Source organism: Pogoniulus pusillus, chromosome 16 (assembly GCF_015220805.1).
Source record: "Pogoniulus pusillus isolate bPogPus1 chromosome 16, bPogPus1.pri, whole genome shotgun sequence".
NCBI lineage: Eukaryota > Metazoa > Chordata > Aves > Piciformes > Lybiidae > Pogoniulus > Pogoniulus pusillus.
In genome coordinates, this window is record NC_087279.1 from 25835281 (window position 1) to 25862000 (window position 26720).

The 26720-nt window shown below is 41.9% G+C and overlaps 1 protein-coding gene across 3 annotated transcripts in view; it reads left to right on the plus strand.

Moving 5' to 3' along the window:
* TAFA1 (TAFA chemokine like family member 1) overlaps window positions 1–26720 on the plus strand; it is a 298978-nt gene that overhangs the window by 201047 nt on the left and 71211 nt on the right. For all 3 annotated transcript variants that reach the window (XM_064157050.1, XM_064157053.1, XM_064157054.1), the window contains exon 3: window positions 11928–12068. In XM_064157050.1, the coding sequence (XP_064013120.1) occupies window positions 11928–12068 (141 nt within the window). The remainder of the gene's footprint in view (window positions 1–11927; window positions 12069–26720) is intronic.

Here is a 26720-nt window from a genome sequence, read left to right on the forward strand (position 1 = left end):
AGTTAAAACAAAACAAAACAAAAATGTTTTAATTAAAAAAAGCTGATTCCAAGTTCTCAGGGATAGTATTTGGACAAATACTGACTGTTACTACAGGTAAACAGGAGAAAGAAAAATACATGCATTTCATGCATTTCCTGTCCGATCTCATTGGTTCTGCTACCTGCAGAGCTCCCTGCACACTGCTACTGTTTAACTAACAAAAAATAAATGAATATGACTTTCAAGCCAGTGCTGTAATGTATCATGCATTGCTTTCAAAGCAGGAAATTATTTGCCCTCTAGACTTCGTGTATTTCCACTCAACTATGTACCATGTACCCCTTTTTATTCACGGTATAAGGGAACAGAGTGAACTGAATTGCACATGTATTCAGAGAAGCACTACAAATCTGAACAGCAGCCAGATGATCAATTATTAGGAGGTAGTACTGCATTGTGTTGTTCACCAGGAGCTTCAAGAGAGAGGAGAAAGAAAAGGCGAAGAGAGAAACATCCAATGCAGTAAAAAAAACAAACCAAAACAAAACAAAACCCACACCAAACAAAAAAACACCCAGGCGAAAAAGAGAGAGAGGAAGCAGAATAAATCAGTTACAACTGTATACTGAGAGCTGGAGTGAAAAGACAGAGCAAATCGAGGTGACAGGAAATAAAATACTGCTCATCAACACAAACAGGGAGGAGAAAGGCACCAAAACATGGGGAGTCATGCAAGAAAAGGCAACTCAGGAGAGTGCCTGTGAGGAAGCACAAGGGAGAGGAGGTTTGGGGAGTGTTTAAAATGGCATGGAAAAATAGAAAATCAGTCAGACTTGTTTTCTTTCAGATGGATGTCACAGAAACAAAACAAAGGTAAGAGGAGGAACCAAAAGTTGTCATGAAATGAATCTTGCCACTGCCCTCATCCTTACAATTTTAGTGAGCAGGAGACTATCACTCTTCTGTTGAGGCTTCCCATAGAAGAGGCTGCTATAAAAAGAACAGCAAGGTCTGAATTCCTTACCCTCTGCTTCTCTTTCTTTTCCTCAGATGTAGTTTGGTCCTGACCAGTAGCAAAATGGCTTAATCATGCCTCAGTCTGGATTAAATGGGTTCCTTTGAGAGAATTTTTTTGACTGGTTAATTTATAACCACAGCATAGCAGCCTGAAAATTAAAATATTGCTATTCACATATCCAGTCTGTAACATTTACTGAAGTGTTTGACTGTGCTTGAAGCTAAATAAGGTTCAGTAATGAGTGTGCTTTAAATTCCTTAGGCTGGAGACTATCAGGTTCATCTGCTGTGGATAATGTATGCAGTGTAAAGCACTTTCCAAGCGAAACCAGCTGACTGCCTCTGTTCCTTCAGTTCCATCCTCTGTCTTTCTCTGCTATTCTGCAGTCAGTTCCTGGCAAAAGTATCGTTTTCTACTCAGATGCAGGACCAGCTGCTGGTGGTCATGGTGTGAATGACTCGAGTAGTATATGGGATGGGATAACATGCATGCTTGTCCAATGAAAAATGACTGAGAAATGGTTGCTTGACTATACCCAGCTGCAGCAGAGTATAGAATTTACCACTGCAGACAGCACCTGTACATTGATCTTTTCCTTACATAGGCTGTACCTTATTACCCTTAGTTTCCCTTTCTGTGGACTTTGTAACACATGGTGAACCCCACTGATAACAGTGTTGCTGCCACTATAGCAAGACAACTCAAATGTAAGAGATTCTATTCCAAATATCTTCGCTTTACTCCCACTCTAACACATCAGGTTCACACACTGGTCGAATTCTTTTAGTCCCACTCCTCCTCACTATTCTATTTATTGCCATTCTTTGGGAGATTAATGCAGATTCTACTCTGGTTATAATTCTCTGTATCAGTCTGTCTGCAGTATCTCTGCAATCCCAGCTCTCCATCACTGTACATTCTTTATGGGTCACATTACTTTCACCATCCTTTATCTAACTGCTTCATAAAAACCACCTCACACATTTACAAATCATGCAAGAGTATTACCATAAACTACTCTGCTCAGTAAACTCTGCATAGGCTAATCACCTTAGTGGATAAAATTATCAGGGGATGAATTTATCTGCAGCAATCATCTCAAAGGCACTGTTCTGCTTTTCCACAAGAGTTAAGATCCCTGCATCACCTTCTCTTGACTCACAGTATCATCAGGGTTGGAAGAGACCTCACAGATCATCAAGTCCAACCCTTTACCACAGCCTCTATTTCAAAGTTGGTCATTGCTGATGTTCTTTTTCGTCAGTAGATTTATTTATGAACATTTAACAGAAATCCTAATATGAAACAATAAAGATATGTTATGAGTGTAGTAAGGAATTTTGTATCCCCTTTGGAGATGATGGGAAAAAGTCATATAGTTTCCCAAAGTGGAGTGCAGGCCGAAACTGAAGGCATTGAATAAAAGAATTAGGCAGTTTCAGAGACCTGGAAGTCCCAAGGTGCTCAAGGAAAGCCTGTTGGGCAAGAGCAAGACTCCAACAGGGCCAAACAGTTCTTGCAGGGTTGACAGAATAATTCCTCAATCCTCTCTCTGCAGTGACTTCTCGTGCACACTCACATATTCATTTCTCAGCAGCAGCTGTGCCTAACTCGTGTGGTTCTTAGCAGTCTAATTATTCCCCCTGAAAAGCGTTACCCTATCTGTCTTTTCATCTTGTTTTTTCTGAGACTCATTTAACCTAAATCCATTCTTTGAATGCCTTTAGCTGGCAGCATTTAGAAGAACAACGTTTTGAGGCCCCAAGAGCAATATTCCATGGCTCACACACATTTTATTGTTAGGGTATTTGCAGGCCTAATTCCACTCTGGATTTTCAGTGTGCTCTGGCAAGGAACTGCAGTTGTCAATGTTGGAAGTGTTCTATTTTGTTCAGCAACATCAATGTTCATTTCTTCGTGGCTTTGATACCTAGGAAATTTGTTCTGAGGAAGAATTCTGCAGCTGCAAAGCAAAGATCAGAACATCAGAGTAGGTCTTTTTAATCTCTGGGTTTGTATTGCTGCCTGTAGTTTAAGTTACAGGAGGAGCACTGCTGGAATGCAGGCATATTACAACTGTTTTGCTTAAACTGCTTTTTTTAAATCCTCCCTGACATATTAAATACTAAATTTTCCAAACTACCCAAGTGACTAAGGGCAAGATTTTTTAAAAAGATACTTCCAGATTTTCTTCTCAGACTTACTAGGCCTACACCATTTAGACCAAGAAATCCCATTTACAAGTCATGAAGAGCTTTAGGAGTGCCATATCTCATTGAAAGTCAGTGAAATTTAGACTCATTATGTCTATTAATCTTCTTGATATGGAACTTCAGTCTTGCCTCTTCATGTATATATCTTAATGGCATTCCAGAGCAGTAAATCCCACCAAAACTTCTCATTTCTAACCTTCATTTCTAACCTTCACTTCTCAAAGTTGCTGTAAGTTGATCTCCCTTTGAAGTAAAAAAAATTCATTAGAAGACTAAAGATCTCCAGTAAGAGAACATTGGATTCTTGGCTGCCCCATGGGTTGCATGTCTGCTTTTTTGGATTTCATCAATACAAGAATGCTAACAGTACCTACTACATTTCACTTCCAATACTTCTTGTGACAAAACCCAATCAAACACATGGGGGATGCATATGGTCTTCTGCAGGCAGCTCTGCCCGATTGCTCTCGCTTTGCTGTCAGGGACAGCATATGACATGTAGGATTTGCTTGTGGCCTCTGTCACTTCTATCTGTGTGTATAGTGCAAACATGCTTGCAAAATTATAATTAAAAATGCTCATGACTCTGCCTCTCTAACAAGCAGATGCATATGCCTCACCAGCACTCCTCTGCAGCCACTCCTGCCCTGTTGTCCTCTGGAATCTTCATCTGATGGTGGTTATTGCATCACCATTTGAGACACAGTGTGCCAGAGGCAGTAGCTGCTTGAGGACTGCCCTGTTTCTCTGGATACCATTTTCCCTTTGATTCGTCTTTTAGGGAGTTTTTTTTTCTTTTAAATATGCATAAGAATAAGGTCCTGTCCAGATTCCTCAGGAGATCAATTTGCAAGGCTCTTTAGTAGAAAGACCTATTCTCTAGTGTCTATGTTGGTTTGATGTGGAGATCCATAAGCCTGCCCTAGATCCACCCACGTCTTATTCACTGGTGTACCCTGGATGCTCTTAGAATCATAGAATCAACCAGGTTGGAAGAGACCTCCAAGATCATCCAGTCCAACCTAGCACCCAGCCCTAGCCAGTCAACTAGACCATGGCACTAAGTGCCAGACCATGGCACTTCTTGAATTCAAGAGTAGAATCCATACCATTTCTCCTTACAAAATTACTTATTTTTAATTTCTGCCAGTAGACCAGTTCTTGAGGATCAGGGTCTGTCCTGGGTGTAAGAATCTGTAAATCTCTCTGATAAAAAGCCTCCTGTGGCTGATGGAAGGAAGCACTAGTACAAAATTGTACAAGGCTCTAAATGCATGTGCTAATTAGAGCTTTGCATAACTCTGCTTCCCCTGCTACACTGCATGGGAAATAAAATACAGATGGAGGGAAAAAAGACTTAGCATTTAAATGAAATATTAACATCGTGCTGAACAAAATATTTTAAAGATACCTTTTTCCTCTAGAAATTCTTCTGTTATGGATTTTTGTAGAAAAGTTGGATTTTATGAGGTTGGATTTTATAAGAATGTCCTTTTCTTGTCCAAACTGCTCTTAGAACATTAGCTTATAACACCAGCAATAACCAGAGATACATGTGTGCACATTGCCCCTCTTAGCTTGTGAATTCAAATCTGATTTAGTATGAACTTAATTTCCAGCTGTAGCTGATCCTCTTTGTCCAGCAGCTCTCCAGATTCTGGCCATGTGTGCCATAGCCCAACACAAACCGAGACAAGAACATTATTGGTCTGACATGAAATAGTCATTGTATTAGTGATACAGGACTCAAGACCTGAACAGAACAGGAGTGTTGCACCACCCAGCATGAAAGAGTCCTGTAGGCTCTTGGCTGATCTGTGACCTACACGAGTACTCTTTTAAGTGAGCTAGATTTCTGAAGAAGCTTAATAGGAGTTTGAAATGAACCACAAGGTACAAATCCATGGGAAACCAAATTTCTGTAGTGACATTCCTTATGGAACTATTCGTTTTGATCTTTTGTGAGCAAATAGCATTCACTCTGAGGAAAGAATATCCCAACCCAAAGTTTAATGACCCGCAGTAGAAATCACTTATGTTGCTGCTGTTGCATGGAGTTTTCCCAAATGGAAAATAATACAGATGTCACATAATGAACAATTAAAATACTGAATATTAGTGAAAATGTAAGTGTATATTCAGGAAACAGACCACTGCTGTCTATTCTGATCCACTGGACACAGGGGAAGAAAAAAGCTAGGAGGCTTGCAGAGCATGTGTGGTGTAAGACAACTTCCCACAGCTACTATGTATATATATATATATATATGTGCATATATATATATACACACACAGAGGTGTGTGTGCATATATATGTGTATAATGAATAATGTATCAATTATCATAATGGGAAATAATTATGTATGGCTTAATGCTAACTTTCTGTACCCAGGTCCATTTTTTTTTTTATGGTACCTTTGTGTTACTTCAGTTTCATGGGTCAAATTCTGACTTCCTACACTTAGTTGGCCTTGACCCTACAAAAATGAATAACAATCCAAAGCCCTATGTGGCTGCTCTGCAGCCATTGTCACTCTCTGTGTGTAGGAATACATCCTGTGGCCTCAATCCTTCTCTTTCTGGAGCAGAAAAGGAATGTCAATGGATTATATGTAAAACAAAACTGGGAGTGTAATTGTACTGTGGCTGTGAGGACTTTTTTATTTGTTCTCTTATGAAGTGGCCCGTGCAGTAGCATGGGACTTTGTTTTTCCATCTGTTACATATTCCCATCAGAAGCAAAAGCCTTATTTTGTAAGTAACATAGTAGTGACTTATTATTTCTTAAAGAAAAGTAAAGCACAGTATTTTCCCCTGAGCACCATGCAGTCTGTCGTTCTGGCACATTAGCTGGCATAAACATTTTGATTAAAGCTTATGAATGTATTAATTACACCTGGGAAGTTTCCAAAGCTTATTCAAACTGCAAACTCTTCAAATTCCAGCCCCCAGATCTGAATCCTTCGTAGCAAATTTAAAGCTGGCTAGCACAAGGTTGCCTTCTCTTCCTCTAGGATGTTGATATAAACACAGGAGGTGTCAAAGGTGCAAATGTTTCTGTAAGTATTCTTTTAGAAAGTCTTCAAGTGTCTGAAGAATTTGTACTCTCATACTGTTAAACATTTGCTTGGAGCCTAAAGAGCTTTCTCTGTTTATAGTTTTCTCTGATCTAGCATCATCTGCATACACTGTAGTGTTTATCAGAGCAACATATCCATGTATGGCCCCAGACAGGTTGCTAACACTGGAACATACATTGTCTAGCTAAAGCTGTATAAATGAATAGAGCTCTCTAAATCAGTAATAGTCCTAATGAACTGTCTGGAAGTGTTGAAAGAGTTAGTCCATATGATTTCTTTTGCTCACATTCAAACGGTGGATTACTTATGGTTTATCAGAGGGCAGAAGCTGACTAGAAATGCCTATGAAATTGTTTAAGTGTCACTATTTTTTCTGCAAGCAACATGAAGAAGTTCTTCCAACAACCTTCAGATGGATTAGGTTGTGTGCAGCATTGGCAATGAGATAGAAACAAATGCAACAAAGGATCTGAATTCTGAAGTCACCCCAAAAAGAAAGGCAATATCTTACGTATCCATTATTTGTGCCTCTGCCAAACAACCCAAGGAGTCTCACCAAGGCAGTGCTTTGCTCATGCATGCTTGCACACATGCATTCATTATGACTGACCTGCCCTAGGAAGGTCCATTAAGTGCAACTCATTTCAAGCACAGATGGTCCTGAATAGCTTAATGTCTGCCTGGTGGCCAGGATAAGTGAATTCTTGATGGCCTTAGGCTTCTGATCACATACATGCAGCCAAGGAGGAAATGAAAACATGTTTATCATTTTGATAAACAGCCTCTCTCTTTGCTGCAGGATGCTCCATGTAACTCAGCAGAGTCAAATACTATTAAATTGTCATCACTGTCAAAGAGAGAACCTATAAGTTTTGCTACCTGAGTCATAGTTAATGACTTCTACAATGTATGACACAAATCAGTACTGCTGTTTGCCTTTTTTATGTTTGTTTACTGATATGTTCAGGCTTGGCTAGAATACAGAGGCAAGTTGTAATTTTGAAGTGCAAAATATGCTTTTATTATTACCTCTCAGCTAGGGATATAAAACCAGAGATGTCTAGAAGATGGCTTTCTGGTTTCTGCAAGGCGTGCGCTCAGACCCCATAGGTGATTAGATTTTTTAAATCACAGCCACCCACAGTGGTCTCGTACTTAGGATAAAATATTTTACTCTGCAGTGCACAAACTCAAAACGACGTCAGAACAGTGACAAAAAAGAACACAAGTCCATGAGTTTAGTGTTCTACAGTTAGAATTAAACCATTCTCAGAGGTAACAATTGGCTGTCCCCATATAATTTCTACAGTTTGGTATTTTAAGCCTATGCGGGAAAAAAAAAGACTTCCAGAAAGCTAGGAACTATGAGCAGAGTTGTAATGCCACAGATAGTTGCCACCTTCAACAGCACAAAATCCTTCCTGGCAGTTCTGTCACGTTTCCTCTGACAGGCATCACATTCCCATCATGCAAAACTGAGGGCATCCTGTGAACGGAGTGCTCAGAAAGGTTCATGCTATCAAGGCCTGCTGTATGGAGAGGGTAGAAGTCATATGAGCACATTTTCATTCATCTCTGAAGTTTCTTGAAGAGAGAGCAAAGTTATTCCTGATTTTGAAGTTCCTTTTCTTTTTTTTTTTTTTTTTTTTTTTTAATTCTTGAGGCATGAGGGAATTGGTAAAACACATAAAGTATTTTCTTGCCAGACAGATAATGCAGCCCCTTCGTGAAGCGTATCTGTCAACAAAACGTTCAGGAGATGCTTGCTTAAAGGATTTCAGGGCCCTTTCTTCTCCTTTTAAGATCAATGGCAAATCCCCTATTGACTCAAGTGAGATGGATGAGGCTGTTATTGTGGAAACAAATCCAGAAGCTACCTTAGCTCAATAACCATAAACTTTGAAAAAAAGACATTTGTGTTCTTTGTGAGAAGGATTCAAACCTGCACTGCAGTCACAGCCTATCCATTCAGTAAGTCACAGTTTTTCAGGACTCCCAGCACTGTAACATCATGTCTTGCTTTCCTGTAATCTGCAAGAACCACTGAGAAAAAAAATCACTGGCTCAGAATCCAGAGATCCTCAAATATTACTATTATAGCAGTTCTTCTCATTCTGCTTTCCTCAACTCCTTTAAAAAAACAAGAAAGTTGTAAATAAAAAATACAAATCACAGAATAAAAAGGCCTTTCACTTATACCTCTGATCATGTCAACATTTTTCCAGTGGAAACTGAAGACTGATTCATGTTCCTCTCCCCATTCTAGCTTGTTTCCTAATTTATATAGCTGATATAAACTTTCATCTGAACCTCTCCAACCCCCCAGTACCTTTGTGGTATATTTCTATGAATAACAAAGTCAAGAATGTGTGTTTTCAATGAGGGCTTTTTTCCTACTCTGTTTCCATTTGTATTTGTCTGAGTAGTTCTATCGATTCCCACTTTTTATATGGCTTTTGAAAAAAATCTAGTGTGTATATGCAGAGGTTCATAAAATGTATAGCAGAAATCACACATTGCGTGTGGTGCTATGCAGTAGTCATTCATAAGCTAAACATGGTTCAGTAGAAAAATCTGATCCCACATAACAAATTTTCCAGGAAAACAGGGAATGCTCCATACAGAACTTTCTCCATGTAAGATGAGTTTTTGCTTCTGTGTCATCACTGGGAAGGGTCTTTATTTGCATTACACTTGTACTCCATGCAGATAAACATTCCAATTCATGCACTTTACTATCTAGTGGTGAAAAAGTGAATGGTTTTTTTTTTCATTGCTTTTATAGTTCCATTACAGTGAACTATAGTTTCATTCCTAAATAACTATACACTTGGAGTTCAATTCTTTATTGCTGCAACAACTTGAGCTTCCGCATACCACTTAAAGGTGTTATAAAGCTTGTCCACCATACCCCATTATTGTGAGTAGACAGCCAAATAAGTAAGGTTAGCTTATGTGGTTATTAGTATTCAAACAGCAAATTAATAGAGAAAATTAAACTTTTGGCATATTTGCAGACGTTTACCACTGAGCCTATGTAGTCTAAAATTAGAAATCCTTATTACTGCATACATTATCTTTATTGTTGAGGCTGTAATCAATAAAATCATGAATCTTTCTTCTCTTAGGGCATGACCATAAGATGAATTAAACCAATGAGAATTTTTCATTGCTTTCAATATGATTTGAATGGGGGAACAGGGAGTTTATCTCAAGAATTACTTCATAAAGGAATATAAGCATTTGAGACTGAGCCGATTGTCACAATTCCCGTTAATCCTAAGAGACACTTGAAGGACCGTTTCTCAGATGATGGCTTTCTGAATTGTTGGGATCTCTCTTCTGTGGCACCTATTGGCTTTCAAAAAGCTTGTGTCAGCAAGCCAAATGCACCTAATAACTAATACATGGAGCAGCATTTCTCTCCAGATAAGTTTTGACTCCAGAGTTAGTCTTGTCTCATGCTTGCAAGGTCATCTTTGTTAACCTCATGACCATACAACCTGAGCTTGTTTACTCTAATGGACTTTCATCCACCCACTCACTGTGGAAGGTCAGCAGTTTGAAAATTTAATATGATAAAGTATTTCCACACTTTGTGGAGTCCTGTCCACTGGTACTTGTTACGACTTAATACTGTGGATACACCTTATGGCAGACCACCACAAGATCTTAACAACATATAGCCAAGGAAAAACCTTCCCTACCCACATAGCCCAGTGCTTCACTGCAGAAATGTCAGATTTGTAGAATCAGTAGGGTAATAGGACACTTCTGAGCAGGGAGATGGCCCTGGGCATCCAGACCTCATTCAAAATCCAGGCGTGGATCTGCATCTTTATGCTGGTTTTCCTCCTACCTGGCTGCAGGGTTACTGTAGAGTGGAAAAAGCTCTCAAAGTTGTTGCAAAAAGAGTGAAAGCCAGAGGCAGGACTAACATTTTTATGCTGCAATAAAAGCAATGTACAGTTAGAGTTTCATGGCGGCATAAAGCAGTGATGCTTCATGTGAATCCTGCTCCTCAGTAGTCTGCTCACAATGTTTTGTGGTAAGTTTGAACAAACCCTGCCAAACCTGTGCCATAATTTCATAAAGTAGCCAAATATCTGTGGGGAATGGACTGGCACTATTAAATACTTGGTGATTATGAGCTAAGTACAATCCGAACTGAGGAACTGAGAAATTATTTGGGCCCACTGTGGAGTCTCATCTCCTTGCAGTGCACCGCTAGGGCAAATAGGAGCGATACACTTGACGTGTCACTTGTGCTCATAGCATACGTCGCAAACATCACATATTCATAAACCTTAAGCCACCATCTACCTGTCACTCCTTTGTGTTCTCCACCTAATCAAACTATTGCAAATGTTCAGGGAGGAGACAAATGGAGCCTGGTTAGCCTGTGCACTGTGGGAATATTTCCTGCCCTTAAAACTGCCAATTTAGTGACCGGGGTGGCAAAGGGCAGTGCTGTTCGACCATCCTATAATTTGCAGAGTCTGATCGTCATCTGCTAAGGGCAAAGTACTGACATAAAATCAAATACTTGGAGAAAAAGCTTAGTTCTGGCTGGATCCCCTTAGTCCCTCTCCTGGTACAAGATTGTATGTGAGGAAAGAGTTCTCCAATATTACAACCATAAAATCAGCCAGCAGTAGTTGCCCATTTACCATAGCATGTTACCTGCACTTCTTCATTTCTTCAGTCCCAGGCCTTGATACTATCATTTTTAAGCAAAAAATTCTGCTGACGTCAGAGAAGCTTCTACTATAAGACTTGCAAGCTCTGTCTGCCGGAGAGGGACACGCACCTGCATTTCCTAGTAACACTGCAGCACCGCAGCGTGGCGGGTTCGAGCCACCAGATGCCCAGAGCGGACGGGCAGGAAGGAGCTTACTCCAAAGGGGCCAGTGAAAACATTTGCCCAGAACTGGCTGCTAAATGGAAACCTATTTACAGCAGTAACCAAAAGAGATATACTAGCATAAAGGAAATACACACACGAGTCGGTCTGCCTCGGCCCAGCTCTCCACCTGGGCCTAGCAAGCCAAATGCTTCCAAAACGTCCCCCCCACAACCCAGGCCTACCAAGCCTCAATGCCCCCCCAGGCTGCGTACGCCAGGCCTGAGTTCCCCACCACAGGCCCAGTGACACAGCAAGAAATTAGCTTGCCAGAGCTGCAACCTATCCCACAAACCAGAGAGGTAACAGCACATGTGCCAGGTGCAGAGAGTTGGCTATGAACTCCTCTGGTACAGGGAGATACAGGAAAGGAAAGACAGAATAATGACTTGCAATATCCTGTCTGTCCCCCTAAGACTTTCTGGTCCCTGGAGGACTTTAATCTCTGTGGTAGGACAGTTTGTCCTGAATCACAACACAGCCCCTGGCTTAGTCAGGAGCATGCATAATGGGAGGAATCCCCTTGTGATCCCACCTGTATAGAAGCCATGTGGACACACAGGCAGGAGCACGCCTGGGTGCTTTGATTAGCCACTGCTGCTCTTCCTAATCAGAGTGTCAATATTCTCTTTTTTTCTTCTTTTTTCTCTCTTTCTCCTTTTTTCTTTTTTCTTTTTCTTTTCTTTTCTTTTTTTTTTTTTTTTTTTTTTTTTTTTTTTTTTTTTTGCCAGAAGGAGGAACGTGTGAAGTTATAGCAGCACACAGATGCTGTAATAAGAATCGAATTGAGGAAAGATCACAAACAGTAAAATGCTCCTGTCTACCTGGGAAAGTGGCTGGGACTACGAGAAACAGACCCTCCTGTGTTGATGGCAAGTAGCTCCAGTGCATCTGTGTCTCTGTTTGTGTACCATTCAGTAAATGGCTGTAAGTCTATAGACTATGCATAAGAGCCTTGTTGTGTTCTCTATTTTACGAACCAGAAAAATCTATAGGCATAAGCATACATTTCCACCACCTTGCCTGCTACTTCAGTGCACGGTTCTGGGCACATGGGTCATGTCAAAATTTACTAAAAAAGATAAAAGTGTAGCACTCAGTACAAGCACACAGATGAGTTTAACAGGTTCTGTGGCAGGATCAAGCCAACAGCATTCTTCCAGCTCACACAGTCCTTGCTGGATGATCAAATAGTGAGGTGCATTGTGAACTGGTTGAAAGAAAGAAGTCAGTTGTGGTTGGTGGGACAGAGTCTAGTTGGAGGCCTCTACTTACTGGTGTCCTTCAGAGGTCAGTACTCATACCAGTACCATTCAATGTATTCATCAATGACCTAGATGAAGACACAGAATGCTCTGTCAGCAGGTTTGCTGGTGACACCAAATTGAGTGGAGTTGCTGCCACATCGGAGGGTTGTGCTGCCATTCAGCCAGGCTTAGGCTGGAGGGTTGGGCAAGGAGAAATTGAGTGAAATTTAACAAGGGCAAGTGTAGAGTCTTGCACCTGAGAAAGAACAGCTGCAGGGATCAGTATAGTTTGGAGAGTAGTGAAGGAGAAAGGGACCCAGTCCTAGTGGATGAGAGGTTGATCATGAGCCAGCCATGTGCTCTTGTAGCCAAGAAGGCAAATTCCATTCTGGGCTGTATTAGAAGGGCTTTGGTTAGTAGGTCGAGAGAATATTATGTCCAGATATAAGCCTCTCAGTTTAAGAAGGACCTCAGGGAACTGCTTGAGAGAGTCCAGCATAGAGCCAGAAAAAATCTTAAGGGAGTGGAGTGTCTTCCTTAGGAGGAGAGGCTGAGGAGCTGGGGCTTGTGCTTCTTGGAGAGGAGGAGCCTGAGGGATGACCTCATTCACGTTTATAAAGATATAAAGAGTGAGTGCCAAACTCTGCTTGGTGATGCCCAATGACAGGACAAGGGGCAATGGTGGAAGCTGAGGCTTTCATTGTGAGTGTGACACAACACTGGAGCAAGCTGCCCAGCGGTGTTGTGGAGCCTCCTTCTCTGGAGATATTCAAACCCCGCCTTGATGCATTCCTGTGTCATCCTGCTCTGGCAGGGGAGCTGGACCAGATGAGCTTTCAAGGTCCCTTCCAGCCCCTGACATTCTGTGATTCTGTGAACTGGGTAAAATTATCTCTTGCATCATCTTACAGAGTCCCCCCTCAGTGCCACATCAGTTTTGATTCATAAATGAGTCAAAGGACAGCAGCCACTCATTTTGATTTATTTAGTCATTTAGGCAGTTGGTGGCAAAATAATGATAACAACATGAATCCTGTGGTCTTGTCCTGTGACAAACATTACAGAACACTAGGAGAAAGTCTTTGTCTTTGGAGATCACTGATGCTTTTTCTTGTCAGGGGGATTTTGTGTGCTGAAGGAAAACCACCAAATTATTTGTGTCTGGGTTTCATATCAGGTCTGACTCCACAGAGTATATTCCTCTCTGGGGCTCCACTGCCTCTGCTGCAGCCAGGGAGAGAGCTGCAGCTTGGAAGTGCTTAGCAAAACATGAATCGCATAAGAAGATGAGTAGTAAGTGATACTAATCCCATTAGTTACCTTTCCCAAACAATCTGCTCTGTGTTGCAGAATCCCTCTGTGCAGCAGCTTTGTGAAACATAGTACCTCATAAAAATTCTTTGCTCTTCTTTCTGGTAAATGCCTGGTGCCATTGGTTATACCACCCCATAGCTCAAAGGCAATTAGAAGAGCCAGGGCTCATTTCTGCTACAGACAAGTGGGGCTCTGCCCTGGGCTCTCCTTATATTTCCCATGGATGGACTTCCAGGGCTGGTGGCATAGCTGCAGGGTTTGGAAGCACTCAATGTTTCTCCCCATGGGTCTGTCTAATGTATAGGGTTAACACTCCTGGGGGAGTGACCCTGAACCTGACCCTAGGGGTCTTGGCCCCTCCTCAGGGGTGGGCCACACTCCAGGTGATGGTTAGCCCACTCCCCCCACTTCCTGCGGTATAAAAGAGGAGCACTTCCTGCTCCTCACTCTCTTGCTCTTTTTTCTCCTTTTACCTGCGTTCATGATCGCACACACACACTGATACTGCATACCAGCCACGAGGCAGAGACACCATCACACACTCGGGTTGTATCCATCCCTGTTTTGTATTTTGCTGTTTTCCCTTCCTTATCCTTTGTAAACTCCCCTACCTCCAATCCCTTTTTCTAAGTTATTGTTAAACTTTTCCTTTTTAACTTCCAAATCGAGTGAGATTGATTTATTGGGGGTGTCCCTACCTTTATTTCTCTCCCTGTCTTTTGGGGAAAGGAGGGGGAGGAGGGGAGGGCACTCTATAAACTCTATAAATTCTATAAATTGTCATTGGGTCTACCAAATTTATAAGAGTCTCTGGGAACTTGCATTTGAACCCAAGACAATTTGTCTGGCATTCAGCTGTCCTCTAAGTGAGTGACTGCAGAGCTCTGTAAGCAAAACACGGGGAAAAACAGTTTCTTCTGGGTACTCTTCCTCATTTTGTGCATTCAACAGCAAAAAAGATGAGAGACTGGAAGTGCCTTGAAAGGATGAGGACCCCATGTTTTCTCAACAGATCTTTGTGGTGTGTACATATCTGTTTTGTAATGTAAAGATAGAAAATGTTTTAACTTTCACAATTTTAAATTATGAGGCAGTATTTCATAGCTTGTTACACTGGGAATGAAATTCAGCTTCTGAACTCATGACTAAAGCCACACTATGAATACAGCTGTGAAAGACTATACTTTGATCCACATCCATTCTGCTATTGTGTAATTACTCTGATAAAAAGAAGCTTCTATTTTTCTATTACGCACACTCATAAAACCATAGGTGCAACCTGCAGCTGGTCTTAACCAGAGATGATCTCTACAAGCCTTGAAGAGTTTCATGTTCTTCAGCAGGCCATGAAAAACAGAGGCACAGGGTAGAACAGAAAGACACCATTAATTCAGATCTCATAAGTGTGCTCAAAGAAGAGAAGCTCAAAGAATGCTGTGTTAAGAAAAAAGATCAAGTGCAGATGTGGACTGGAGCCTAATTGGTCTGTCAGGATTACAATAAAAAGAAATTTTATTGTCTGGAATTTTGAAAGGAGTGAGGATAAAACAATGACTAATATAAAAGTGCAAAGCCCAGTCCCATTGAAGTCACTGGTAAGACTCACAGGGACTTCAAAGCCAGCAGATGTGAACTACAAAGGAAGGTCTTCCCCTTTCAAGTTTGGTTGTGGTAGTCAGCCCATAGCTTCTTTTGTAGATGGCTGGTGAACAGTTCAGAAGCTCAATATGCTGCTCATGAAAACTAATAGAAGGGGCATTTTCTTTGGCCTTTGTTTTATCCCAGACTTTGCTTTGTGACTTTTGGCATACTGACTGTGATGGTTTGGGGGTTACCCCGCCCCCCCACACTTTTGAATTTGCCCCAGCTAACTCAGACGGACCCTGGGAATATAGATGAAGCAATTTATTTACAGCTAGCAGAATTTACAAGCAGCTATTTACAATATATACACTTATATACAATTATATACAGAAATATACAAAGGATAAACAATACAAAAGCACAACTCCCCTCCCAGAAACCTAAGTCCCCAGGAGGGGCTTTTAAACCACCCCAACACCTCCCCCCGGCCCTCTCAACCTTACCCCAGTTCTCAGGAAGAAAAGAGGTGCAGCCAAGAGGTTAGGGAGCAAGGTTAGTAGGAGCAGGGTTAATGAGATGTGACCAGGTCTAAGGCAAAAGCAAGAGTGAGAGACAAAATGGAGAATGTTTTCTTCTTCTTCCCAGAGTTCTCAGCGTGACTGTGAGAGAAGTAGACACAATTGTTTTTCATTTCACTGCCCGTTATCTAGTTCTTTTACCAAAACATTCTAGCTTGCTTCAAACTAGCACAATCCACCCCTTGTCTACTTCACTCAGAGTATCGCTGAGAATTATCCAATTTAATCTAAACCAATATTTACACTAAAACAATATATACAAGTTCAGTTCACACTTCAATCAGATATAGGTGATTCAAAAGCTCAGAACAGGGACTCCCAGGTGATGTTGGGTTCGTGCTCACATGCTGTAGATTCTATCGTAGATTTTTCTCAGTGTTGGGCGCCGATGTTACCTAGAACAGAAAACTCCTAACAGCTTGAATTTAAACTCTCTCAGCTAAAGTTAGATTTCTTTGTGGAATACACTGGATTTCACCATTCTCCTGCATTACCCAGTATGTATGACCAGGACCTTCAGCAGAAACCACCCCTCGGACAGGTTTCCCTTCGCCCGAAGGAGAAAATACCCAAACAGTTTTCCCTAACAGATTCTTCTCACGTACAACAGGAACTTTATCACCGTCTACTGTTTGGACCAAATCTGATTGTGCGGGTCCTGCTCTGTTTACTGAACCTCTACTATTTACCAACCAGGTAGCTTCTGCTAAATGTTTGTCCCAGTTTTTCAGAGTTCCACCCCCCATGGCTTTGAGGGTGGTTTTCAGCAAACCATTGTAGCGCTCAATCTTCCCTGAAGCTGGTGCATAGTAGGGTATGTGATAGATCCATTCAATACCATGCTCTTTGGCCCAGTTTTTCACAAGATTGTTCTTGAAATGAGTACCATTGTCTGACTCGATTCTCTCTGGAGTTCCATGTCTCCACAAGATCTGTCTCTCCAAACCAACAATGGTGTTACGTGCAGTAGCATGTGGAACTGGATAAGTTTCCAACCATCCAGTGCTGGCTTCTACCATTGTCAGCACATACTGCTTGCCAGAACGAGATCGAGGTAAAGTGATGTAGTCAATCTGCCAGGCTTCACCATACTTGTACTTTGACCATCTATCACCATACCATAAGGGCTTGATTCGCTTAGCCTGCTTAATAGCAGCACAAATGTCACAGTCATAGATGACTTGGGTGATAGCGTCCATGGACAAGTCAATTGACCTATCACGAGCCCATCGGTATGTTCCATCTCTGCCTTGATGTCCAGACGAGTCATGGGCCCACCGAGCTAAGAACAACTCACCTCGGTGTTTCCAATCAAGGTCAATGTCAAGTTCAGAGTTGGTATCAACTTGAGCAATCTTAGCAGCTTGATCTGCCTTCTGGTTATGTTGATGTTCCTCAGTAGCTCTGCTCTTAGGCATGTGTGCATCTACGTGCCGCACCTTCACTGGAGTTCTCTCCAGCCGTGCATCGATGTCCTGCCATAGATCAGCACACCAAATAGGCTTTCCTTTCCTCTGCCAACCATTCTTCTTCCAGTCCTTTAGCCAACCCCATAGAGCATTGGCTACCATCCACGAGTCGGTGTAGAGGTAAAGGATAGGCCAATTCTCACGTTCAGCTACATCAAGAGCAAGTTGAACAGCTTTTACCTCAGCGAACTGACTGGATTCTCCTTCACCATCTTTCGTTTCGGTAACTCTCCTGGTTGGACTTCAAACTGCTGACTTCCATCTTCGCTTGTTCCCAACAAGACGACAGGAACCATCTGTGAACAAAGCATAGTTCTTTTCCTGATCAGAGAGATCACCATAGGGAGGAGCTTCCTCAGCACGAGTTATTTTCTCCTCTGGAGGTTTGGAACAGTCTGTGCCTTCCGGCCAGTTGATGATCACCTCCACCAGACCAGGTCGGTCAAGATTACCCATTCGTGCTCGTTGGGTTATCAAAGCCATCCATTTAGACCAGGTTGCATCTGTGGCATGATGTGGTGATGAACCTTTGCCTTTGAACATCCAGTTAAGAACTGGCAGTCTAGGAGCTAAAAGCAATTGTGACTCAGTTCCAATCACTTCAGAAGCTGCTTTCACTCCCTCATAGGCTGCTAGAATCTCTTTCTCAGTTGCAGTGTAATTTGTCTCTGAACCTCTGTAACAACGTCCCCAGAAACCAAGTGGACGACCACGTGTCTCCTTTGGAGCTCTCTGCCAAAGACTCCAAGTTGGACCATTGTCACTGGCAGCCGTGTACAGAATGTTTTTAATGTCCGGACCAGATCTCACAGGTCCCAAACCCACTGCATGGACTACTTCTCGTTTGATTTGATCAAAGGCTGCTTGTTGTTCAGGTCCCCACTCGAAATTGTTTCTCTTACGAGTCACATCATGCAGAGGTTTGACAATCTGACTGAAACCAGGAATGTGTAGTCTCCAAAATCCCACCACACCAAGAAAAGAAAGTGTGTCCTTCTTACTGGTGGGAACAGCCATGGTAGAGACTTTGTTGATCACATCCTGAGGAATGTAACGGCGACCATCCTGCCACCGCACTCCCAGAAACTGAATTTCTCTGGCAGGTCCTTTGACCTTGTCTCTCTTAATGGCAAAACCTGCTTGCAGCAGAATGTCAATGATTTTGTTACCTTTCTCGAAGACTTCCTCAGCAGTTTGGCCCCACACAATGATGTCGTCGATGTACTGGATGTGCTCTGGAGCTTTACCTTTCTCCAGTGCATTGTGGATGACTGAGTGACAGATGGTTGAGCTGTGTTTCCACCCCTGAGGCAAACGATTGAACTGATACTGGATTCCTCTCCAGGTGAATGCAAACTGAGGCCTACACTCCTTTGCTATGGGAATAGAGAAGAAAGCATTAGCAATGTCTATGGTTGCATACCATTTAGCCTCCTTTGATTCCAGCTCGTACTGGAGTTCCAGCATGTCCGGCACAGCTGCACTCATGGGTGGCGTCACCTCGTTGAGGGCACGAAAGTCAACTGTCAGTCTCCAGTCGCCCGTAGGTTTGCGCACAGGCCAGATGGGACTGTTGAAAGGTGAATGAGCTTTCTCGATGACAGCCTGACTCTCCAGTTGACGAATCAGCTGATGAATGGGCAACAAAGAGTCACGGTTAGTTCTGTACTGCCTATGATGAACAGTTTGAGTAGCAATTGGCACTTCCAGGTCCTCTATGTCATGATGTCCCACAACTGCAGATTCATCAGAAAGTTCAGGTCTAATGGACAATTTCAATTTATCATCCTCAATCTCTACAGATGCTATACCAAAAGCCCATTTATGACCCTTAGGATCTTTGAAACAACCTTGTCTCAAAAAGTCAATTCCCAAAATGCAAGGCGCATCAGGACCAGTTACAATAGTATGTGTCTTCCACTCTTTACCAGTTAAACTGATCTCAGCCTGTATCTTAGTTAACTCTTGAGATCCACCAGTGATTCCAAAGATAGAAATGGACTCTGTCCCTTTGCAATTTGATGGCAATAAAGTACACTGAGCACCTGTGTCAACTAAAGCCCTGTATTTCCGAACTCTTGAACTGCCAGGCCACCTAATGAATACATTCCAATAGATTCGGTTCTCTCCACTATCCCTTTCCTCCTCCTGGCTGGAGGCAGGGCACCCCTAATGCTGAACATGGCATGTAGGGTGTACACAGTGATTGGTGTTGTTGCGAGAGGAACTGCAACTGTTGGAACAATTGCAGTTGCTCTCGGGAGCTGAAGAAGTGACAGCTACTTTTCTGGCATTATTGCCTCTGTTTCTGCCACTCTGCAGATCCCTGACCCTCTTTGAAAGAGCTGAAGTAGGTTTACCATCCCATTTGTTCATGTTCTCACCATATGTGTCACGCAGAAGTATCCACAGTGACGCACGTGATTGCTGCTGTCTAGGTGGAATTTGTCTCCTCCTGGGCTGGAATTGCCTTGCAGGAGGTGGGCGTCTGTTCCTCACTGCAGAAACATGCACCCATTCAGATGATGCAGGAATGGTATCCTTTACCAGATTGGTAATGTTTTTGAGATCCTCCTTCAGTTCTTTCATGCCATTTCTAATACCATTCTCAATACTATCCTTCATCTCTGTAGTCATAGTCTTAATGGCACAGATTATACCAGAATGTGACAAGCTATCCTCTATCTGCCTGAGCTGATCAGTGAATTCACCAACAGTGAAAGATCTTCCATTATCACTCCTTGCTAGGAATTTGCTGGCCAAGATGTTAGCATAGGATGAAGGAGCAAGCTTAATCAGCTTCTTCATGAGACCTGTTCCCAAAGGAATATCGTCAGGCTCATGAGTGCCATGATCTCCATAAAGCACTTCCTTCACAGCAAACTCCTTCAGAAGCTTAATTCCCTGCTCAATGGTGTTCCACTTCTTGGCAGCCCATGGCAAATCATCTCGGGAAGGATATCTCATAGCCACAGCCAATAGAAGGCGTGTCCACAAGCTAACCCTACCAAGAGGACTTGCTAGGTGTTTGTCCACTCCACTCTCCTTAGTGAGTGGTCCCAGCTGCTTGGCAGACTTGTCTCCTACCTGCAGGGCATTAGCACCAATGCCACGGCATCTCACTAGCCAGCTTAGGATTGGCTCGCCTGATTCCCTTGTGTATTCCTTCCTAACTTCCCTGACCTCTCTGAGTGGATCCTTGGAGCCTTGGATGTCATCTTCCTCCTCTTCTTCCTGTTGTTCTGGTGGTGCTGGGCCTAACACAATCTTCCTCATAGCATTCCTAAACTCATTGGAACCATCCTCTCTCCTGGCAGCTAACCTCCCAGTGCTCCTCTCACTTGAGTATTGTTGTCTCAGCACATCTACAAGGTCTCGCAGACTAACTGCCTCCTCTTCTTGCTGATCACCAGAGGTCCCCTCTCTTACATCCTCCTGCGAACCACTCTTTGTCTTAGCTTTTGCCTTAGCAGGTGCCAGAAGGGCCTGAGCAGCAACAGACTTGGATGTGTCTGCTGGAGGATTTGAATCTTTAGGAGTCTGACCTGGAGCTTTTGTATCCTTAGGGGTCTGACCTGGAGCTTGTGAGTTCAAATCTGCCTTGCTTTTAACAGGAGGATTTTGGTTCTGGTCTGCTGGCTGGGGGTTTGAATTGGCTGAGCTGGTGTTATTAGGATTTGGACTGACTGGGCTAGTGTTACTAGCACTAGTAGTGTTGTTTGCCTGTCCTCTTGGGATGCCTGCCAACCCTGACTTGTTTTCATTTTTGCTAGGAACATTCTGATTTTGGGTACCTGCCTGTGCTCCTAGGGCTCCTGCTGAACTCTGTGGATTGTTGTTTTTGGTTTTGCTATCATTGTTTACGTTAGTGGCAGGAACACTGGCTGTGCTCCCAGCACTTGGAGAAGGAGGGGCAGAGGCTGGCAAGGGGGAAGCTGATAACTGTGTTCCCTTGTTTTGCTGTGAAAGAGACTGCTTCTGAGACACAGAATTTTTCCTAGCTCTTACAGAAGCTGGTTTTGAATTTTTCACCAATAATGCCAAAATTAATATGAATATCAAAATCATGAGGCAAATATTAAAAACTGTGAGAAGAAAAACAGTTTTACACGAGCATGTGCCTATGCAAACAGTTGGGATTCCTGTCTTAGGCTGAATAACTCTCATTAGAGCCATATTTAAAGCAGAATTTCCATTGCTTGTCACATTATTAACCAGAGCTCCTGTAATGTCCTTGGTAATATTCTCAGAGATATTAAAACCAGCATAACCAAGAATAAAATCACCCCAGCTCCAGAACATATCTGAAACCTTAGCTTTAGCCTTATTATAAGCCAGATCAATGAAATAAGCAACAATTTGACCTTTTAACCAACTAAATGCCAAGAAAACAAAACCAGACCAGAGCAATGCACCAACCAAATAGAATAGCTGCTTGATTAGCTTCATCTTAATTCCCAGAGCTAATTTCCACTCACTCCAAAATATCTAGCCCCACGTTGGGCGCCAATTAAAAATGTGATGGTTTGGGGGTTACCCCGCCCCCCCACACTTTTGAATTTGCCCCAGCTAACTCAGACGGACCCTGGGAATATAGATGAAGCAATTTATTTACAGCTAGCAGAATTTACAAGCAGCTATTTACAATATATACACTTATATACAATTATATACAGAAATATACAAAGGATAAACAATACAAAAGCACAACTCCCCTCCCAGAAACCTAAGTCCCCAGGAGGGGCTTTTAAACCACCCCAACACCTCCCCCCGGCCCTCTCAACCTTACCCCAGTTCTCAGGAAGAAAAGAGGTGCAGCCAAGAGGTTAGGGAGCAAGGTTAGTAGGAGCAGGGTTAATGAGATGTGACCAGGTCTAAGGCAAAAGCAAGAGTGAGAGACAAAATGGAGAATGTTTTCTTCTTCTTCCCAGAGTTCTCAGCGTGACTGTGAGAGAAGTAGACACAATTGTTTTTCATTTCACTGCCCGTTATCTAGTTCTTTTACCAAAACATTCTAGCTTGCTTCAAACTAGCACACTGACCTGTTTTAAGTCAAAACTTTGACCTATTTAGTGTTTCCATTCTTGCTGAGGCAAACTCCCAAAACTTCCCACGGGAGTTCCATTTACATCAGTACTTCAACTCACAGAAAGATTTGGGATTTGCTATTTCTCTTGTACATGTGGACCTTTTAAAAGGTCATCTGCAACTTTCTGCCTTCTTTCCTAGCTATTTTGAAAAGCTTAAGATTTAAGCATTTGATACAATTTCAAACTACGAGGTCTCTTCCAACCTTGTTGATACTGTGATACTGTGATACTGTGATACTGTGATACTGTGATACTGTGAAAGCTTACTTGTGTCCATCGATTAAATATCCACACGTGTTCAGATAGAGCAGTATACAGCAACATGCAGTCTAATCACCTTTGAGAGGTGACAATGACTGGCAGATACCATGTTAGCAGTTTGACTCCTGGGAATCTGTGGCTGATTATTGCCTTCAGATGTCTCCATGCAATGGCTGTTTAGTTGTGTGTTAAACATGATGAATTTCAGCCTTTTCCTGTTCATACCATTGGCCATACTGTGAGTTTATGGGCTCAGAAACAAGATTCTGGTGTTTCGTAGTCTAGTTTCATCAGAGAGCACTTCATGAAAGCTGATGCTTTGATAGTTTGGGTTTGTGTACACAGGAGAAGTTTTATTGCCTTCCATTCTTGCCAGCCACCACTCCAGGACACAACTGGGCTGCATAGGTTGGGCATTTTTTTTTCACTGTTTGAGAGAGAATATGATAATCTGTAGGAGTCAGATTAAACTTTGTAAGAAGTTTCAGAGATGAGAGACAGTGCTTTTGTCTTCTTGTTGCGAGATCTCACCAGGGGTACATAGGACTCACATATTCAGTTGTGATCTTGAATGAGCCAAAATTCAGGCTGAGAATGTGTTGTTTGTACTAGGAAGGATGGGAAGTTGCCATGTATTCCCAAGCATCACTTCCTGCCAAGTCTGGCAAACTTTCTTTGGAGCCTCATCATAAAAATAGTATAGTCAGGATAGGCTGTGGCAGCCTCAGATGTTATAAATTATTCCTTGCCACTCATTTAGTAGACACTGCCCTAAAACCTGCCTCAGTTTCCAAATGAATTTTGTAGTAGCAACAGTAAGAGCAAAACAACCCCCAAATCTTGTTATGAAATAGAGATACTAGTTTCTGTTTCTTTGCCTCTTGTGTTGGAACATTTATTTTCATGACTGCCTCTACTTAAAAGTCTTTTTTTTTCTTTATCTTTTTTTTTTCCCCCTTCTGAAGGGTGGTTTTCTTGTTATGTGCAGGCTGTTTCTGCAGAAGTTCCTTAGCCACCTTCCCTCTCCATTGTCCTTATAAACAGCTTGTCTTTCTTATTTCAGACGCCCACGCATTTTCTTTCTGCAATAGGGTCTGGGAAGCACTCAGGTGCCAGCACAATCACAGAATGGTTTGGGTTGGAAGGAACAGTAAAGACTATCGAGTTCCAACACTCCTACCACGGACAGCAGCACCTTCCACTAGAGCCGGCTTGCTGAAAGCCCCAGCAAAAGAGCTGGCATTTGTACCCTTGATAGCTGTCACAGAGCTAGAAGAATTTCTCCTGTGGACTAAAGTTTTACTGTTAACTGATATTTCTTCTGGTATTGTTATCTAAGAAAGGTATTCCCAGTAATGTCCCCCTCTTCTTTACAGAAATGCCTCTTGCATCTTCCTGGTAAGGGTCAGTAGACAATTGTCCTTTCAGGTGTCAAACCCACATCCTTCAGTAGATCTGTGAATAGAGATTAGTCAGTCACTTCAAAATTTTAGTTATTCTTTCTTAATTTTCTTCTATTCCACATAAAGCTGCAAGGAATCCACTAAAATAAAGAAGAAAACCCCTCCTAGATTTGTGTTTTTAAAAAATAAGTATTTATCTTTTTGAGACTTCTTTTTACCACTCCCAGTAATCTCTTTGTTAAATGGGACCAAGATTTCTTCTGCTATTCATACTTAATGTGGAGGTATTCTTAATCTTATTTGTAACTTCATCAGAGCTTTCTTTTCATGCTCTATCTTCCTTCTCGGTGTAAAATGCATTGAGCACAGTGAAACCCTGCTGACAAAATACGGCTTTTCAATGACTTTAAATTTGCTATTTAACCTTTTTGAGACATACTCAGCATATTCTCAAAATATTTAGCTATTATTGAGGGATTTGCATTCACACTGCCTCTCTAAAAGCAGACTGCTCCAGGTTAGGTGGTTGTACCAGATCACGACACCATAACTTCAAAATAATTTTGCTGTGACAGTATCAAATGTAAAGGTTATATCAACTGTCATATTAGGGTCAGGACTGTAATGTCCACCTCTCATTCTTCATTGACCTACTCTTCATGCAAAATTGATGTCACCTTTCTGAATAGGCTAAGATTTTCCTCTGAGGCTTTAATAATGTTGGCTGTGTGAGCTAGAGAGGAAGAGCAGGTGACCGCACTGAATTGCATTATGTTTGGGGGTTTCTGGTTCTTTATGGTTTTGTACATGACTTGCAATTATCTTTGATTGCTTCCATCAGCAAAACAGTTTTGTGACCACTTCATTTATCTTATTCTATGTTTTAGTTTGTTGTATGGATTTGTTTTTTCCAGGAATTCATTTTAGTACTTCATATAAACAACATGAATGTTCACTTGGACTCTTATGTCCCCACCTCTTCTGCACTTTAGGTGAAAGCATGTGAAAATTCTCCTGCTTGGAAGTTTCCTTTCCTTGTAAGGATACACACTTTGCAACAGCTGCAAATTATTCCTTCTAGGATATCGGTTAACAGGACTGGTCACAAATAGCCAGTGTGAAGGAGGTGGGAACAGAGGACAAGTAAGCCCATGGGGTTACTGAGTAAATAGTAACAGAAAAGCTCTGGTAAGGTTCCCTCAGTTCTAATATTCCATGTAATTGCTGTAAAAATGTAATAGGAATACAAGATATTTGTAATTTTAATACTGTCACTTTCATACATACATATTCATATGTGAATAATGTGGTTTGTGCCTTATAATTCCCATTGGTGTCGACCCATTCTGTAAGTCAGTGGTGGTTATGTTCATGTGTTCTTTGAAGCCCTTGAATAACACATAGTTTGTTTATCTATACTGTTTTACTGTGCTGCAGCCATTGATGCTCTCAGACACAGATAGTTTAATGCTTACATTTTTTGTTCCCTTTTCTTCAGTCTTCTTCCAGTCTTTTTTACACTCTCTCAGAGGCAACTTCAATGTTTATTGCACAATTATCTGTGAAATGTGTTGGACCACAGAGTACGGAACAACAGAAAAAACACCTGCACTGGCTGTGGAAATCAGTCACAAAGGAACTTCATGCAGGTTGTGCACGTTGCCAGTGCTTTTGGGAAATGAGATGGTGTTAACACTGGTCAAAACCTGTTGCAGAATTAGATGCTTTCTTGCTTGCCCACGGGAAATGTGATCAAGGCCCTCACAGATCAGTGTGATCAAAGGTAATGCCACATGGACTCCAGAAGATCCGATGTGAATTATGCCAGAGACCTTTACTGATCATTCGGCTCTCAACAAATACCCTCAGGGCCACAAGGCACACACCTACACAGTAGCATAATTAGTCAAGGACAACCCACTCCATCAGCATAAACCACACCTTGTTTTTCTCATTAATGAGGTGTCCATTATCAATCTTTTCTGAGACAAGGTAGCCAGCAGCTGGTGGGAACCAAGGTCAGCATCTGCCTGTTATTATCCTTCTTCACTTTGCATTCCCACAAAAACCAGTCAGGAAAAAGGAAGATGCTACTAAAATGCTATGCATTATTTGTCCCTCTATTACTGTATGAAAGATCTCTTTAAGAGATGTGATCTCATGTTGTCTCAAACAATAGATTTCACGTGGCAGGTCTAGTGTTTTACCTCTCCATGGTCTGCTGTTGTCCTGTTTTATACTAGTCATGCATCAGTGACAAGGGGAAATAACTCACTGATACAGAACAATAAAACTAAATTAATCCAATGTTTCCCTTTCTCCCAGATAGGCTTTGGATCATGTCAAGTTTCAAATCTTTCTGTAATATATAAAATATTAATGTACTTGTACATACTTCAGATTTCTATTTGAGGATTATCCATCACTAGCCACCATGTGGCCCTGTGAATTTACATCAGACTTTGTCAGGACAACATTAACAAATTAAACAAAAGTCTTAGTGACCATTGGGACCACTGTGGTTTTTAGTGCCTCTTTGGGCTAGCACTTCACAACTCTTCAATCATACAACTGGAAG